Here is a 19,015-nt window from a genome sequence, read left to right on the forward strand (position 1 = left end):
TCAGATTTTGTCAGTAATCTGATCAACAAGTTTATATGCACTTGAGTAATCAAATAATGGGGAAACTCCGGGTCTACATGAGTCAGACAGTAATTTCTTCTTCGGTAATTTCAGTAATTTCAGATGTCTGCTTTGCAACCAGCCAATAAACTCACAGAAGAACCACTTTACCTGAAAATATGAACAGACATCATCTAGAAGATGCAGAATTTTTAAATCCCTCATTTTGTCAAGCATGTATTCAGTTTCAGTGTTGCTCCAAAAGTGTTTTGCTGCATCTCACGACAACGCTGCTCACTTATTTCTGGAACCATGATCTGTTTTCGTACATGCGCAGACTGAGACATCCGAAAGAAATCAGAGTAAGAGTTTACATGCACTGAGAAATCTGATTACTGAGCTAAAATCCAGTCTCTTCAGCAGATTTCTTAATCGGATTTCTAGACTTTACTCTGATCTGAGAAATCAGAGTGAGCTGTTTACATGACAATTTGAATAATCAGATGACAGCCAAAATCTGATTATGATCAGATTATTGAGTGCATGTAAACACACTCATTGTGGATTTTAAACTATATTTTAGGGAAAAAAATCATCTCAAAACAATTGTAAAACAATAAACAATATCTCATCAGGCAGTGAATTCATAACCATTTCACGTAGTAACTTTCTGTGAGGGAGCTTTTAAAGGTGGACGTCTGGTTCCTATCACCACCACTGTGAACAGTTCTGACTCTGTTTCTGTAGAACAGAGCGTTTCACACCAAACCACTCTGAACGACTCTGTTTACACCTTAACCATTTAATTATGCAGACATTTTGAAAAATCGTAATGTAAACGCACTCATTGTCTTTTCTTCTAGATGTAATAAATCTCCATACCTTTCCTACACTGTGCTGTCCTCCAACAATGCACTAGAGAAAGTGAGCTCTTTATTCCTTCATGTGGTGTCGCTCAGTTAGACAATGGGGAAGCACATTCACTAAAGAAAGATTAAAGGACATTAAGGGGGTAAATGAGGTCTAAACAGTGTGATTCTTTTTGTTGATGTGTGTTGAACTGTATGTGCTGGATTGGTGTTCCCGAGAAGTGTGTGGGCAGACGACCCACTCAGGGTTTTTTTTGCTGTTTGAAGAGAAAGAGAGACAAAGCTTGTTGAGGAGCTGCCTATTAGTTCTCTTTGCGGCTAACTGTAATGCTAGTTTTACTTCCTCCCTGGCCTTTTCCATCCCATGTATTAACTCTGCATTGTGTCATATCTGGTTGGAGTGAATGGAACCGAAAGTAAATGCCAACATGATCCGGGATTCCAGCTTGATTAGTTGGAACTCACTGCAGTAAAACAACCACACTAAAGCATTAGTAAGGTATTACCACCAGAAGAGTCCCCGTCTACAACTGAGATACAGGACCATAAAAAAGGTAACAAAAGTTTCTTACTAATTCCGACTGAACTTGACTGCCTAATTGTAAGAGATTATGAGTTTAGAAGCATAAAAAACAGAAAAAGGCCTCTCCACTGTTTCTGTAATTTGCAGAAGGCCAAAATCTACAGATCTAAGATGATAAACAGACAGACAATGAGGTGTTTTAAGGCCATTTAGAGCTTCAGAGCAAAGGTAAATCTGTGTTGTATTGTAGTATGTCACGCGATCAGAATGACAAAGACATTGTTTTATGCAGTTCCCCACTACAACTGTTCCTTTTTAATGTAATGAGACAATTTACAGCATTTTTATACTAAGCATCATCTATAAAAAGCTGTAAATTTACATTATTTATTTTACAGTAAAATACTGGTTTGATATTTTACAGGGTCGTTCTGTAAAAGATTCGACATCTATAGCGGTGCATTGGTTTACAGTAACATACCGGAAAATGCAATTTACAATAAATAACTGGCAGCACAGTTGCCAGTGAATCATTGTATTTAAACTGAATACAGTAAAATACTGTAAAACATTTACTGTGAATATACAACAGATTTGCTGCCAGTAAATTGCTACATTTTTACAGTGTAAGGCATTTAAGCTGTGTAAAATCAGTTCCATTCAATAATCATGTTTGTGATGCAATGATATGCATATGGAATAGAACTTTATAAACAATAAACAATGTTAGGGATACTTCACAAGTTTGAGGAAAAGGAGTGAACGTTCTTCATTTGTAATCTCAAAGGCAGCAGCACAGGCAGTGGTCAATATGAGGACACACGTGAGGCGTGTGCGAGAGAGTTTGCAGCTGTAAAATTAACAGTAAACAACGAAACGTGCTATAGATCACATACAGCATGGTAATATCAGCTGCTTGGCATTTAAGGCCTGACACACATTCCACTTCTGTGTGGCGTGAGCGACACGGAAAGGCTTGCTTTTCATTTCGGCGCCCAAATGGTCAAAGCTTTCACACAGGCTGTGCGTGTGAAGCAGCAGAGCGTCCCAGATGCCGCACTGAAGCAGTGTGGCATTTAGAAAATAGACCAGGCATTGATCAGTGAAAAAATGAAACAGAAAACCATAAACAAACTTAAAAATGCTAAAAAAAATAATAATAATTTGGGGCGAAATACTAGATAAACATTCTGTGCTGCAAACAGATTTCCTGGTTGGTCTATCAGGCTTTAAACTGTGGCCTAGTCACAAGTCAGAATACTGTTGAGGATAAACAAACATATCGTGCACTTTTATAAATTACTTTTATTGAGCAGAGTGACTGATGTGACCGTCTGGAAAAAGGAACGTCTGTGTAACTTTCTCGCTAAACTATAACTATAAACTGTATCTGTGAACATGAAACTAACTCAAGTAAACTTACAAGCTTTACACACGCCTTAAAAACAGATATACTTTCTTTTTTTAAAAAATCCTCTCTTTGTTTTTGTACATACGCCGCGTTCAAAAACGAATTAATTAACAGTATACAACACTTTCCAAAAAATAAAGACTGTCAATTTGGTTTGTAAACGTCAGAATTTTTCAAAGCCCTAACATCATTTAGCAACATGTACCCTAGTTTGGGAACCACTGTAGTACCTGAATCCTCGTTTAGGCTTACTGCATTCATATCTTGTGAGGCTATGTGGTTATTATGATTAGCCTTTAATTAGCATTATTAATCAAACAGTTGTGAGAGCTCTTACAGTCTCTCTTACTAGATCATATATACATTTACATGCTTTTAGAGGCATTAAATTCTTCAGACGTCTGGTTCCTATCACCACCACTGTGAACATTTCTGACTCTAGAACAGAATGTTTCACCCCAAACCACTCTGACCTGACCTCGATCCTAATTCTTAATCTGGAACAGCAGGTGAAATGCTGAAATAGGCACACACAAAATGACATGTGACTAATTTATTATTTATTTACAGCATAAAAAAAATAAACACACTGTGCCTGCCCTGTGCTGTAGTTTGGCACCAGCATAAGCAGAGCAATCTAGTTTTATATGAAGACAAAAGGCAACTATGACTGTTAGAGGTAAATGGAATTTGAACAACAGCGCCCCCTGGAGCTCATCTGGAGAAAATGCATGTTGTTGACACTGTTAAGTCACATCATTGCAAATGACACTGAGCGTCCGGGGACATGCTTCAAAGCAGGATCTCTCATGCTAAGCTGGATGAGCTTAGCCCAAAGAGAGGACTGTATATGAATGTTCCTTTCCTCTCCTCCTATTGGACAGGCTTGACCTTGTGATGTTTTTTCAAAATTTCTGTATGTTTCAGTGTTTGAGATGCAAATGGAGTGATTCGGAGTGGTTTGCTGTGAAATGGTTCAGATTTCTTTACAGTGGTGGTGATAGGAACCAGGGGTCGCCATGACTACAACACAAATATAGACATTTTATTTACTATCCAAAACCACCAGTGAACCTACCTAATGTTGAGTCATGGTAAATCTGAAAATCTGTTTTGTTATTGAGGACTATTTTGCTACACAACACCTTGCATGTATCCCTCCACCATTAATGTATATTAGAAATATATTTTAGTCCAAAACCTTCTTAAAACAATCAGAAAATCATAATCATTTCATGTAATAACTTCCTGTGAGGGAGCTTTTAGAGGTGGACGTCTGGTTCCTATCACCACCACTGTCACTTACTCTGACTCGGTAAGTTTCTCTGAAACAGAGCATTTCACACCAAACCACTCCGAACGACTCTGTTTACGTCTCAACCACTTAATTATACAGAATTTTTGAAAAATCTGTGTAACTCTTCTTTCAGTTGATTAATCTGTTGATTAATCCCCCTTCCAGACTTCTTTAATTGCACAAAGAGGACACAGTCACAAAAAGAAGCTTTACTTTTGATTATTTATTATTATTATTATAACTATTATTATTATTATTATTATTATTATTAGTAGTAGTAGTAGTAGTATTTGTATTATTATTATTATTTAGGTTATTGCACTGTATATCATGTTATTTTGTGCTTGTGTAAACTACAAATGCTGTCTGCCTCAAAGACAAACAGAATCAGTCAAAGTACACTTGCTGGAACCTCCTTTCATAAGAGTTTGATATCATAAATGTGCGTAAACATTTGAAAATGAAAACAGTAAAATGAGTAAACGTCAAATGAACACTGTCTCTGAATCTTGGATTCCTATAAATACACCCCGCTTCACTTTAAGGGGAATTCCACTGATTTTCTGCAGAATTACACAGTTAAGGTGTAAACAGAGACGCTCAGAGTGGTTTGGTGTGAGATGCTCTGTTCTAGAGTTAGAACTGTTCACAGTGGTGGTGATAGGAACCAGACGTCCACCTCTAAAAGCTCCCTCACAGAAAGTTACTACATGAAATGGTTATGAATTCACGGCCTTATGACTGAGACACTGTTTTACGGCAGTTTTGAGAAGGTCTAAAACGTGTTCTTAAAAATGTATTCATGGCGAAGAGGACATGCAGACAAAAAAGTCCCCAAAGAAAACTTTTTTTTTTCCAGATTTTCACTATTTTACCATCGCCAACATTCCATATAAAACTCAGAAGACTCGTGTAGGTTCACTGGTGGTTTTGGATAGTAAATAAAATGTCTATATTTGTGTTGTAGTCATGGCGACCCCTGGTTCCTATCACCACCACTGTAAAGACATCTGAACCATTTCACACCAAACCACTCTGAACGACCTACTTGTTATTTATTTATGTTAGTGTATTGTGCCGAAATTGTGGAAAATTTGGTGGAATTCTCCTTCAGACTCAATGCGTCTGGTTAACAGGGAGGAAATCACACCACATGTCTTGCTGGACTTCTAAGTCATTTGGACTTGTTTTTATTCATAATCATAAAAATAACATTCATTTAAATTTTAATTTAAAATGTAACACAACTGTGTTATGATTATCTGTTTAATCAAAAACATATAGGTTTACTATATATATTACATATAGGTTTAAAAACATTTAGGTAAACTTATAGGTTTAAGTTATACAGTATATAAGTTTACAAAGTTTAAAGTGCAGATAATCAGCAAATCTGGTTTCAAGCAGGTGCTCACAAACTTTGACTAACACTTTTTTTCACCACTTTTCTGCCACGTCACATGACGTGGAGGTGAATGAAAGGAGGTTGCAGACTGGAGGAGACTGTATCTGTCGTGTTCTCCTTCTTCTCGATCATGATGCTCTCCGTTTCGAAAGCGTGAGGACTCGACTCATGAAGAATGGAGGCCTTCAGGATCGTGGTGGTCCTTCAAGCTCTCGTCTGCTGTGAAGGTCTGTACCTTATTATCCATTATATCTTTTTATTTGTGTGCTTGTTGTCAGCTTATGCATTAATAAAGACTTTGTTCCTGTACTTTACACTGTTTTCTGGGTGAATAGTTGAGGCGAGGACTTCTCTTCTCCCTTTCATTTATTTCCACACCTTTAAAATGTAAAACCTTTTCCAAGAAGAACAGAATACATAGTAGAATACATAATACTGTTAATGTGTGGATGATATCATTGGTGTTTAGCAGACACTCTTATTCAGAGCAACTTACAAAAAGTGCTTTGTTGGCTGAAACAGAATATTTTGATTATTTTATATAGTTTTGTGTGAGGTTAGTTTGAGTATATGTTCATGTATGAGGCATCAAATGTCCTTATAATGAGTAACTAATGTATCTACACATATAATTGCTTCATATATGTATGTATTTAGAAATTTGATGCTAGATACAACATATTTATCTAATGTGTATCTCATATTTTACCATGTCACAGACTTTTTCCATTGTATTGTTACAAATACACATAGAAACAGCACTGTGCAAAAGTCAGAAACCACTCTTTGTTTATGTAATGTCCAGTCAAAATAGCCATTATTCATTTTTCGGGAGAAAACATGTAGCCTATTTAACAGAAAACTGCCCAAAAGCCTCAATAATTAAATATATCTGGAGATTCACTGTCAGTTTCCCAAAGAAATCTGCAGGGATATTTCTCCACACCTCTAAAGTTCAGTCTTAGAAGTTGGTTTAATTTTCGGCTTCTTACAATTGAAGTAACCCCGCATTCAGTGGTGTTGAGGTCTGGACTTTGGGGCGGTTTGCAAATGTTTTTCTGTTGTGTCTGACAAGTGAATAACTTGGACTTAATAGCTGTTCTGAATGGAAGAAGTAAATGAAGGGTGGACTTTGCACAGTGCTGTACATGTGAGTCTCATGTAACTGCATGTGCGTTTGCATTCGTCGCTGTGTAAAGGGCTTTAAATGTGGTCGTTCAGTGGCCAGTGGCAGCTAACAGGCTGTTCAGAAACATGAGTGTTGTGGTTCAACCTGGTGCCTTGTTTAGATAAACTGGTAACCCACAACTGTGCTTGAGATTAGACTATGACTTGCATTATAATGTGAAAAATGATTAATTTCATTATGGAAATTTTTGTGCGGCTTATTTTTCAGCACTTCAGAATCTCACCACCCCAAAATCTCCGGACGGCAAAGAGCGTGAGTCAAACTTTAAATGTGTACGGCTGTCGTTAACAAAGAAACAAAGAAACAAAGAGATAAAGAATAAGACTGTGGAAAACCATAAGTCAGGGCCAAAACGTGTTCATTTCTGTAGTATAAATTGAAAATAAAGACTGACCGCCACTCGTGGCCTGAAGTGACCCTGAGGCATACAGCAGTCTTCTGCAGTGCAGGGAGTTTTTATTGAATTTTTTGCTTTTTTTTGCTGTGAGTATTGTTCTCACATAGTGAAGTTAGTGACAGGATGTGGCAGTGATGTTGTGGTGTGTTGCACTCTTTTAAGAACTGCTGCAGGTGCAATCGCTCTTCCACTGTAACCTTTTGTTTCGCGCAGCAGCCGAAGGTTTGGGCGTAGGCACTGCTGAATACATCACTCTGCTGCTCTGTTGCTCATGTGGAGATAGATTTGGAGATAACATTTCAAAGTGCGATTTCAGCAACAATGATAAACTTTAAATATTAACACTCAAACACTCATCAAAGATCTGAAAATCTGCATAATAACTTTTAATGTATGATTTTTTTCCAAGTAATGTTGGACCATTTCTGAGGCGGTGTTTTCGAACGGCGTAAACAATAGTTGATGATTCAGTAACTACTATGAATTATTTTGTAACTACAACGAAGTTCTCAGTCTCTATTAATAGTTATCCAGTATCTATTGTGAATTATTCAGTATCTGCTATTAATTATCCAGTAACTACTATAATTTATTCAGAATCCACTATGAATTATTTGGTAACTACTATGAATTATTCAGAATCTATTATGAATTATTGAGTATCTACTATGAATTATCCATTAACTACTACAGCTTATTTAGAATCTACTATGGATTATTTGGCAACTACTATGAATTATTTGGCAACTACTATGAATTCTTCGGTATCTACTATGAATTATTCAGTATCTACCATTAACTATTCAGTATCTACCATGAATTATCCAGTAATTACTATGAATTATCCAGTAACTACTATAGCTTATTCAGAATCTATGATGAATTATTCAGTATCTACTATGAATTATCCAGTAACTACTATAGTTTATTCAGAATCTACCATGGATTATTTGGCAACTACTATGAATTATTTGGCAACTACCATGAATTCTTCAGTATCTACTATGAATTATTCAGAATCTATGATGAATTATTCAGTATCTACTATTAATTATCCAGTAACTACTACACCTTATTTAGAATCTACGATGAATTATTCAGTATCTACTATTAATTATCCAGTAACTACTACATCTTATTCAGAATCTACGATGAATTGTTCAGTATCTACTATGAATTCTTCAGTATCTACTATTAATTATCCAGTAACTACTATAGCTTATTCAGAATCTACCATGAATTCTTCAGTATCTACTATGAATTCTTCAGTATCTACTATGAATTCTCCAGTACCTACTATTAATTATTCAGTACCTACTACAAAGTATTTAGTAACTTCAAGATTTTTTTAGTCTAGTGTGAATTATTATGTAACTACTATGAATAATTCAGTAACTACTAAGAATTCAATATCTTCCTTGTCCAGTGTAAACTATTATTAGAATCTACTCTTATTATCCAGTAATTATTTACTATGCAGTGGCTACTATGAGTTGTCCAGTAACTACTGTATGTTATTTAGTATATTTATGAATTGTTCAGTAACTACTATGAATTCTACTGTAAAACTAAACTATAAGCTCTGTATTAATAAATGAGGGGAACTGATTTCATCATTTTGTCTTCCTCCAGCTAATCTGTACGTCTCCCAGACCTCCAGGCCGTGCTCCTGGACGGTGAGCTCTAGAGGAGAGAATCAGAGTTCGGCTGTCTTCACAAAGGAGTCTCTGGACCCCCTCGCTGCTCATGTGTGTCAGACTCTGGGCTGCGGAAGAGTCTACAAGATTATCAGCAGCGCTGCAGACCCCAATGCGAGCTGCTTTACAGGCTGCATCTACCACAAAGACATGCTGAACAACTGCAGTCAGGCTGCTGGGGGCAGCTGCACAGCCGTATCTGAAGTCATTTGCGGTAAGAGCTGAGGGGTTTCTTCAAGATGTTTTGCTCTGATTGAGAGATTGTCATGCAGATTAAGAACAAAGAAGAATCATATTAACACAGCGATGCACCAGTGAGTATGTCACACAGGAAGATTTCACATTTAGACAATAAACCATCCCCACCAGGCTTTCTGACAGCGGTGTGTCAAAATACTTACTCAAAATACTGACTTAACGTCTCAAAATAACTTAATATCTCTGACTTCATATCTCACATTTTCTCAACATTAGCATCTTAAAACAAATAACAAAATATTGACTTAATAGCTTGAAATAATGACTTATTTTCTCTAAATATTGACTCTCAGTGGTTCTTCCTCAATCTCTTAAAGAGGTTTTCCTTTTGAATTACTTAATATCTCTATGACTTAATATCTCAAATTTTCTCAAAATTAGCATATTTAAAAAACTTTTTTTCTCTAAATATTGTCTTAATAGCTTGAAACGATGACTTAGTTTATGTATTTATTTACTTAATATTTGAAATAATTACTTATTTTCTGTAAATCTTAATTTAATATCTTTAAATGTGTTCTTTTCTTAAATATTGACTTACTATCTTGAAATAATGACTTCTTTTCTCTAAATATTTACTGAACGTCTTAAACAATGACAGTTTCTCTAAATATTGACTTAATATCTTGAAATCATGACTTACTTTCTCTAAATGTGACCTAGTTTCTTGAAATTATTACTTATTTTCTCTAAACATTTACTCAATATTCTGCAATAATTATTTATTTTCTTGAAACACTGAAAAATGTCATTATATTTATTATCCTTAAATAATTACTCACCTCCTTAAAATCCAACAACTAATTATTTTGACATAATATCATAGCAAGTCAGTATTTCTAGAAAATAAGTAATTATATTTATTTAATATGTTGACATATTAAACATATTTAATACACTTACTATAGAGACAGACCTGTCCAGGGTGTTTCCTGCCTTCTGCCCAATGGCTGCTGGGATAGGCTCCAGCTCTCCCCACGACCCAGAAGGATAAGTGGTTTAGAAAACGTGCGTGTGGGTGTGCGTGTGTGCATGTGCGTGTGTGCGTGTGTGTGTGCGCGTGTGCGTGTGTGCGTGTGTGTGTGTGTGTACTATAGAGACATACTGCTGTCAGAAATGGAGAAGGAGAAGAAGGCAATGGGAATCTGTGGGAGTGGCTTCCGTATAAAACTAAGCACTGAAATGTCTGTTGCCTGTTGTGTTACTGAATAATACAGACTTTATATGAACTCGTTTTTCAGGCTGATCTGTCAGCTGTATGTGAAGCACACGACTGACTCTCACAGTGTGATGATATCACAGGGGCCTGACTCGTCAGCCGGACTGTTAATCACATATGATACAACCCCGTCTCCAAAAAAGTTGGGACGCTGTGCAACATGTAAATAAAAACAAAATACAATGATATGCAAATCACTTAAACCTTATATTTTATTGAAAATAGTACAAAGACAACAAATCAAATGTTGAAACTGAGAAATTTTATTGTTTTTTGAAAAATATATGGCCATTTTGAATTTGATGCCAGCAACACTTTCCAAAAAAGTTGGGACGGGGGGCAACAAAAGGCTCATAACAGAAAACACCTGGTGGTTGATTGGCAACAGGTCAGTAAAAGAGTCTCTCAGAGAGGCTGAGTCTTTCAGAAGTAAAGATGAGGAGGGGTTCACCACTCTGTGAAAGACTGCACGAGAAAATAGTGCAACAATTCAAGAATAATGTTTCTCAACATAAAACAGCAAAAGAACATTTGCTTTTCATCATCTACGATACGTAATATCATTAAAAGATTCAGAGAATCTGGAGAAATCTCTGTATGCAAGTGACAAGGCCAATGAAACAGAATTTGCTGGCCGTGATCTTTGGACCCTCAGGCGGCACTGCATTAAAAACAGACCTAATTCTGTAGTGGAAATCACTGCATGGGTTTAGAAACACTTCTGAAAACCACTGTCTATGAATACAGTTCACCACTGCATCCACAAATGCAAGTTAAAACTCTAAAACGCAAAGCAGAAACTAAATATAAACAGGATCCAGAAACGCTGCCACCTTCTCTGGGCCCGAGCTCATTTAAAATGGACTGAGGGGAAGTGGAAAAGTGTCCTGTGGTCTGACGAATCAACATTTGAAATTCTTTTTGGAAATCATAGACACTGTGTCCTCCGGGCTAAAGACCACTCAGCTTGTTGACCAATCAGCTTGTTGACCACTCAGTGCACAGTTCAAAAGCCAGTATTCATGATGGTATAGGGGTGCACATCTGTGAAGGCACCATTAATGCTGAATGATATATACGTGTTTTGGCAACATATGCTGCCATCCAGATAACGTCTTTTTCAGGGAAGGCCTTAATGTCAAACCACATCCTGCATGTATTATAACAGCATTGCTCCATATTAAAAGAGTCCAAGTGCTGAACTGGCCTGCCTGCAGTCCAGACCTGTCACCACTGAAAACATTTGGAGGGTTATGAAATGAAAAATACAACAAAGGAGACCCTGAACTGATGAGCAACTGAAATCCTACATCAAACAAGAACAGAAAACATTTCACTTTCAGAATTACAGCAGTGTCTCCTCAGTTCCCAAACGCTTACAGAGTGCTGTTAAAAGAAGAGGTGATGAAAGACAGTGGTAAACAGGCCCCCGTCCCAACTTTTTTGGAACATGTTGTTGGCATCAAATTCAAAATGGGCATATATTTTTCAAAAAACAATAAAATTTCTCAGTTTCAACATTTGATATGTTGTCTTTGTAGTATTTTCCTTTAAAAATATGGTTTACATGATTTGCACATCATTGCATTCTATTTTTATTTACATTCTGCACAGCGTTCCAACTTTTTTGGAAAAGGGGTTGTATATCAAATGTATTCTATAGAAAGAGGTGTGTATGCTTACCTTAACTCCTGCTGGAATGGTGGTGCTGCTGAACCTGTCCACTTCTAGAAACTGGCAGGATCCACAGTGACCCTGGGAGATGGTCAGCAAAGGAGAATCTGTAGAGAGAAAGGGAGTAAGATTAAAGTCAGCTGAACAATACTTACTGGGGAATATAAGACATGTAAACGTACAGAACTGTGACGGTCATTTTAGGACTTGACTAGGCTGGAGTTTGAGTGACTCCGGATGTTGACTGGGGAGCCGACAGAGTCACTAGGCTGAACTTTAGCTTGTTAAACTCTTCTTGAGAGTGTAAATACTTTTCTTCGTGTGTGAACACTTCAGTAAACGACAAGTAGCACTGGAACTCACCTGGATGTGTCCGTGTAGCAAACTCATCTCTTCACTTGAGGTCAAAGTCGCTCACCTTGACACACAGACCATCATTTCAGACTCCAAATGCTCTTATAATAGCAGCCAGTGGGGAGTCGCTTCAGTCGCTTCAGCTTCTGTTAAACACTTTTTATGTTTTCTGTTTTTTTACTAAAGGGAAATGAGTCAAACTGGCTGTCTGTGGCAAGAACAGGTTCCACAGCTGTAGAAGAAAGAAAGGTTGAAAAACAGTACTGGGAGAACTCTTTTAAGAATGTTCCGTTCCCCGGTTCTTTGTTCTCAGCTCTATATTTTCTGCTAATTACTCACATTATCATAACAACTCAGCTCAGCTATTGTGCTCATGCTCGAGTCTGACTATTAATACTGAAATCATAAGGTGCACATTACACTGGAACTACTGTCACACCATTCATCGCAGACCAGAGAAGAACAGGTTCCACTTATGAGTCTTGGTTCCTCTTAGTTGTTCTGTTTCATGCTCTTAGAGAGGTTCTCCTTTTGAATCTCGGTTCCTCTCAGTGGTTCTTCTTCATGCTCTTAGGGAGGTTCTTCCTTTTGAAGTTTGGTTCCTCTCAGTGGTTCTTCCTCATGCTCTTAGAGAGGTTCTCCTTATGAGTCTTGGTTCCTCTCAGTGGTTCTTCCTCATGCTCTTAGAGAGGTTCTCCTTATGAGTCTTGGTTCCTCTCAGTGGTTCTTTCTCATACTCTTTCAGAGGTTTTCTTTTAAGTCTTGGTTCCTCTCAGTGGTTCTTCCTCATACTCTTAGAGAGGTTCTCCTTATGAGTCTTGGTTCCTCTCAGTGGTTCTTTGTCATACTCTTTCAGAGGTTTTCTTTTAAGTCCTGTTTCCTCTCAGTGGTTCTTCCTCATACTCTTTCAGAGGTTCTTCCTATAAGTCTTGGCTCCTCTCAGCGGTTCTTCCTCATGCTCTTAGGAAGTTCTTCTTTTTGAAGTTTGGTTCCTCTCAGTGGTTCTTTCTCATGCTCTTCAAGTGGATCTCCTTTTGAGTCTTGGTTCCTCTCAGTGATTCTTCCTCAAACTCTTAAAGAGGTTCTTCCTTTCTAATCTCGGTACTTTTCTGTGATTCTACCTCATGCTCTTATGACGTTCTTCCTTTTGAGTCTCGGTTTCTGTAAGTGATTCTTCCTCAAGCTCTTAAAGAGGTTCTTCCTTTTTGATCTCGGTTCTCTTCTGTGATTCTACCACAAGCTCTTAGGACATTCTTCCTTTTGAGTCTCGGTTCCTTTCAGTGGTTCTTCCTCATGTTCTTAGGTAGGTGCTAATTTTGAATCTTAGTTCCTCTGAGTGTCTCCTCCTCCTTTTTTAGTCTTGGTTCCTCCTCATGTTCTTAGGGAGTTTGTCCCATTGCGGAGCTCTGTTAAAGCCGCTATGGGACAATGTCTGATTCATCAAGTTGTGTAAAATTTGCTAACAAAATAATTGCATGAAAATTCCACACACAGCTCCGTTAAACTCTGCCTGGTCAGAGTGTGTGTGGCTTAAATTTGAGAGGAATATTTTAACCATCTGAGAAATGTCCTAGAAGACCTTAGGCAAGACAAGACAAGCTTATTAATGTAGCACTTTTCATTTACAAAGGCAATCAGTGTGCTTTATATAATTAACAGCAAGAAGAACATCAAAAGGAAAAATAATGACAAAGTGTGCTTAAGAATGAGAAACAATATAAAACAAAAATAAAAGGCTAAAAGGATTGAGAGAAAAATAAATAAATAAATAAAACATCATTAAAGGAAAGAGAAAAAGATAAAAGCAAAATAAAAAAAACATAAAAAGGAAACAAATGGGTGCAATTTAAGTGTAATTTAAATTAGCAGGTTGAAGGTAATGTGCTGTTAAAGTCTTAATTACATCGAATGTTAAAAATCAATAAATTTTGAGCACATCTAAGATCTTTTGGCGGTTCGTTCTAGTTGTATGCTGAGCGCTTTCCTTTAATTGGCTCATACCAACTCTCAGTTTATATGAGAGTAAACTGGGCGTATCGTTTGATATGATTTGTAAATAACAGCCCTGATAGCAAGAGGACAGTGGTCCACTGTCGGCCAGCTAATGGCAAAGCTGGCGGTCCAGTGGCAGTTAAGCAGAGTATTAGACACAAGTCCACTTATCATCACTGATTTTCCCTCACAGTCCAATTCACTGATTTTTCCTTTCTTCCTTTCTTTAGTTGTACTTTGTAAATCAGTTTAGTGAATGTTTTTAATCCAGCTCAGTGTCGGCAACAACACTATCTATAGAATCATTTTATATCAGGCCTAGTCATTAATTTTTTTTCTCTCGGTTGTTTGTAAAATTTGTGCAAGTTTATTTTCTAAAATAAAAGTCTCTGTGCATTTAAAATCTGTTCGAGGAGTTTAAAAACCAGTTAGAGCTTGTGTGCAGGACAATAATCTGGGCGGTCTGAGGGGGAGAACCAGCAGTGGGGTGCCGACCTTTTCAAACCAGCGGACCAATACATGCTTGCTGTCTGGGAGGTCACTCTGAGGTCACTCTGAGGGCTCCATTCTGCACTAATTTCTGTGCAACTTCGATGAATCTGATGAATGAGGTCCAATGTCTTGTAAAAAGTGCTTTTTAAACGCTTGAACTAATTTACCTAATTTCACAGCTGCTCCCTACATCACCACAGCATCCAGCTGCTCCGTCTGGAATCTCAGATCTCCAAAAATGAACTGGCCGTTGTTTTGACCGAAGAGGCCGTGCGCATATTGCCCATTGAGGTCTGTCAGAGTCTCTGCTGGGAAGATGCGCTTCCACAAATTTACATCCTCACCTTCCATTCCTGTGATGAAGGGTTCACAATCCCCACCCTCACCCCATCTCCTCCCTGTTCCACAGCCCTACATCAGTCCTACTTCAGCTATGAGGGGGTCTGTCCTTCTTGCTACAGGCAGATGCTGCCCAGAAGTCCAGCCCAAGTTCTCAGAGTTCTCCTCCCTCCCTTAATCAATCTTCCCTCATACTACCACCACCATGTTGAAGGCATGATCTGAACTCACTAAATGTTTTTTGTTTATTATCACAAATATCCATTCTGCCGATATATGCTTGCTGTCTGGGAGGTCAGTCTGAGGGCTCCATCCTGCCCTCATTTCTATGCAACTTCGATGAATCTGATTAATGAGGTCCAATGTCTTGTAAAAAGTGCTTTATGAACATTTTAACTCATTTAAACCTTTTCCTCACAGCTGCTCCCTACATCACCGCAGCGACCGGCTACTGCGTCTGGAATCTCAGATCTCCGGAAAACGAACAGGCCGTTGTTTTGACCGAAGAGGATGCGCGCAGACTGCCCAGCGAGGTCTGTCAGAGTCTCGGCTGTGGAGATGCACTTCCACAGAGCAGAACCAAAGCGCCGCCTAACAGTACCTGCCTCACAGGCTGCTTCTACCACAACTTCCACCTGCGGAACTGCTCCACGGTGGTTAGCAGCGACTGCACACAGCTTTCTACAGTGGAATGCGGTAAGCCATGAACAATGTCTGGGTGTAACTACGTGTTAATGGCTCATTATCTCGATGTTGTAGGCAGGAGCATCACAGTCTGATACAGCGTTTCCTGACGCTGCACCAGAAGCACCACTCAAACACTTGAACTGACAGATTTGTTTATTGATTAATGAGTTAATTTGAAAAATGGCATCTTGTCGAGTAAAATGATCTTTAATCAGGTCAATAAATCTAACTTCTCTTCTGTTGAGATTGTTGTAAGCTTATTTTAAGATTATATGACTTATTTCTTTACATTTTGTACTTGTTTGAAGTGATTTTATTAAGTAAATTTATCTCACTACGTTGTCAGATAATTTTGCTTGTTTTAAGAAATGTGCTTGAAACCAGCAAAATTATCTGCCAATATAGTGAGACAATTTTACTCAATAAAATTACTTAAAACAAGTAAAAGTGTCTCGAAATAAGCCCGATAATCTTATAATAAGTGCACAACCATCTCAAAATAAGAAATATTAGATGTATCGACTAGAATTAACCCTCTACTGCACGCATTATGAGAGCAATTAAAAAAAAAAAACACTTTTCTTGCATAAATTGGTCCTTGATTTAATCTTTTGAGGCAACAATGTGTGACAATGGGAAAAAATTATACAGAGCTGTGTTCCCTGAAGTGGTGAGACCTGACTTGTGACTGGCTAAATCCATTCCAATGTCACACAGTGTTGCTTCTAGGCAACAAACACATTTCTACAAAATCTCATGACAAAAAAAACTGATACTGAATGTTTAAAAAGTTTAAAAGTGCCCAATAAGAGATATTATGACCAAGTACATGCTTTTTATTGACTTACTCAAACTCTTCCCTTTATCGCTAACCCTATCATCGTCTTTAAATATGTATTGTATGTATGTACGTTATTGTAAAGTGAGGAAAATGAGTTTGTTGCCCTGAGGCAACATCGTGCAATAGAGGGTTAAAATCATTTTACTTGATCAGTTATGATTTTTTTGATGTAGTGATTATATGATGCTCTTATGTGAATTGAATAAAAATATGATACTTACAAAGCACTTTACAAGAACCCAAAAGATACTCACAGCCAAAGCAGCGCACAGAACATCAAAACAAACAAGAAAACACTGTAATAGAAAGATAGATAACACTACATGGGATATAGGAAACACCTAATGGAGGAGTACTTTAGGTCTGAGGAAGGTTGTAGGTGAGAGAAAACAGATATTGTAGCTGTCCAAAGAAAAACATGCATCTCTAATTGTGTAACTTTCATGTTTAAATGTTTTATTCTAGTGGTAAAAAAGTCTAAAGCATTTTAGGAAAATTCATGTAGTTATGTTATAACTGAAGTTTGGGGGGAGGAGCATGGCTGAAACCCCCCCTTCTTCCAATCTAACGCCACATAAATTCACATCCTCACCTTCCATTCCTGTGATGAAAGGTTCGCGATCCCCACCGCCACCCCGTCTCCTCCCTGCTCCTCAGTGCTCAGTACTACAGCTATGAGGGGGTCTGTCCTTCTATCTACAGGCAGAAGCTGCCCAGAAGTCCAGCCCAAGTTCTCAGAGTTCTCCTCCCTCCCTCAGTCAGTCTTCCCTCATACTACCACCACCGTGTTGAAGACATGACCTGAACTATTTCAAGCCAAACAAGACCAGGCTCTTATTTGTTAGAATGGGGAGAGACCTATAAAACTGAAACTACAAGCCAATTTAACGTTTAAAATATATAATTGAAATCAGTGATAAAATCTGACAAAAACAGCAGAAATAATTTGCAACGTTTGGCTCAAATAACATGCAAAAACCATAATTTTCAGCGTGCTCTGGCTCCTACGCCTACGCAGATCTCCACAATGAGGTGCTTTTCCTGCTTGCAGCTTAAACAGCAGGCTGATTGGCTCTTTTTGTTGAAGAGCGGGACTTTCCTCGCAAACAGACACCATGTTGAGTGTTATGAGCTTATAAGCCCGTTCATATTTCAATAAGTGCAGGTCTCCTCCTTTATAACGTCTCTCCATCATTATTTTCAGGCTTGAGAAGGGAAACGTCATACGACGCAATGATTTCTGGGCAACTGGTGTTCTCTTGATCCCTCAAGGGCTCATTTAACAGACTTAACTTGAGCTTATAAAGTAACAGACCAGCCCTTAAGATGGTGGCAAGGATTCTCCTGAGGCCCAGCAGGCGAGGACTTGTTAAAACCTGGATTGAAATGGTGGATTCACTGATTTGCTGGGCTGAACAACCAATCAGAGGGCTCTTTTTGCTCACTTAGGCGGATTCAACATACTCAGTAGGCCGTACCATTCTTATTTGAGTTCAGTAAGGCTTTGCTTATTAGCTGCAGGGCCGTTTCTTGCTATAAGCAGCATAAACAGTCACCTGAGCAAGAAACGGGCCTTATGAAGTATATACTACATACTATACTAAATAGTATGTCAAAAAATAGTACATTAAGTACACAAATTGCATTAAAATTCATTAGTATGTTTAGTATGGTAGCCTGAGGTTTTGGACACAGCCTTGTAGTTAGAGCCTCTTTGCTGGAAACAGCACTAATGGGTTTTCCAAATAAAACAAACCAGCAGGATGTTGAATAGGATTTGACTGACCCTTGTGTGCGTCGCTCCAGGTAACCGCTTGGCCCAACTGAGTGGAGGAAGCCATCGCTGTGGTGGGCGCGTGGAGCTGTGGCGAGGGGGTCAGTGGGGCACAGTGTGCGATGACGAGTGGGACAAAAAGGACGCTGATGTTGTTTGTGCTCAGCTGGGCTGTGGATACGCCATCTCAGTCTCGGGGCAGGGTCAGCCGTACGGCCAGGGCAGAGGGCCAATTCACCTGGACGAGCTGAACTGCACAGGAAAAGAGAGGAGTCTATGGGAGTGTCCTGCAGTGAAGGACCACCATGACTGTGGACATAAAGAGGATGCTGGAGTGGTGTGTTCAGGTATGATGTGATAGATGGTCTAAGCTTATCTTGCATTGAACTTGCATTCCTCTAATAATTCACCTTCATTTTCCCTAACACCAAACATTGATCTAAGCCTAACCTCTTGGTCAGATTCTGAAGATAAGACTACACTAAATTCCCAAACTGTCATCACCACTGAGCAGCTTTTCAGTCGGCAGCTGTGACACCTGAACAACCTGGAATCAGCCAAAAAATGAACCCAACACCATTCGCCAAACTAAATGGG

The 19,015-nt window shown here is 38.4% G+C and overlaps 1 protein-coding gene across 2 annotated transcripts in view; it reads left to right on the forward strand.

Moving 5' to 3' along the window:
* The first annotated feature begins 1,083 nt into the window (after positions 1–1,083).
* Positions 1,084–19,015, forward strand: part of LOC118806220 (T-cell differentiation antigen CD6-like) — a 30,623-nt gene continuing 12,691 nt past the window's right edge. Inside the window, exons 1-6 of one of the 2 annotated variants that reach the window (XM_036567690.1) lie at positions 1,084–1,423; positions 5,572–5,732; positions 6,902–6,946; positions 8,724–9,002; positions 15,537–15,812; positions 18,451–18,765. In XM_036567690.1, coding sequence (XP_036423583.1) covers positions 5,681–5,732; positions 6,902–6,946; positions 8,724–9,002; positions 15,537–15,812; positions 18,451–18,765 — 967 coding nt within the window. In that variant the 5' untranslated portion in view covers positions 1,084–1,423; positions 5,572–5,680. Of the gene's footprint in view, positions 1,424–5,018; positions 5,733–6,901; positions 6,947–8,723; positions 9,003–15,536; positions 15,813–18,450; positions 18,766–19,015 lie in introns of those variants that run through there. The other variant, XM_036567691.1, reaches the window with a different exon arrangement.

This window comes from Colossoma macropomum, unplaced genomic scaffold (genome assembly GCF_904425465.1).
Source record: "Colossoma macropomum unplaced genomic scaffold, Colossoma_macropomum, whole genome shotgun sequence".
Classification (NCBI taxonomy): Eukaryota; Metazoa; Chordata; class Actinopteri; order Characiformes; family Serrasalmidae; genus Colossoma; species Colossoma macropomum.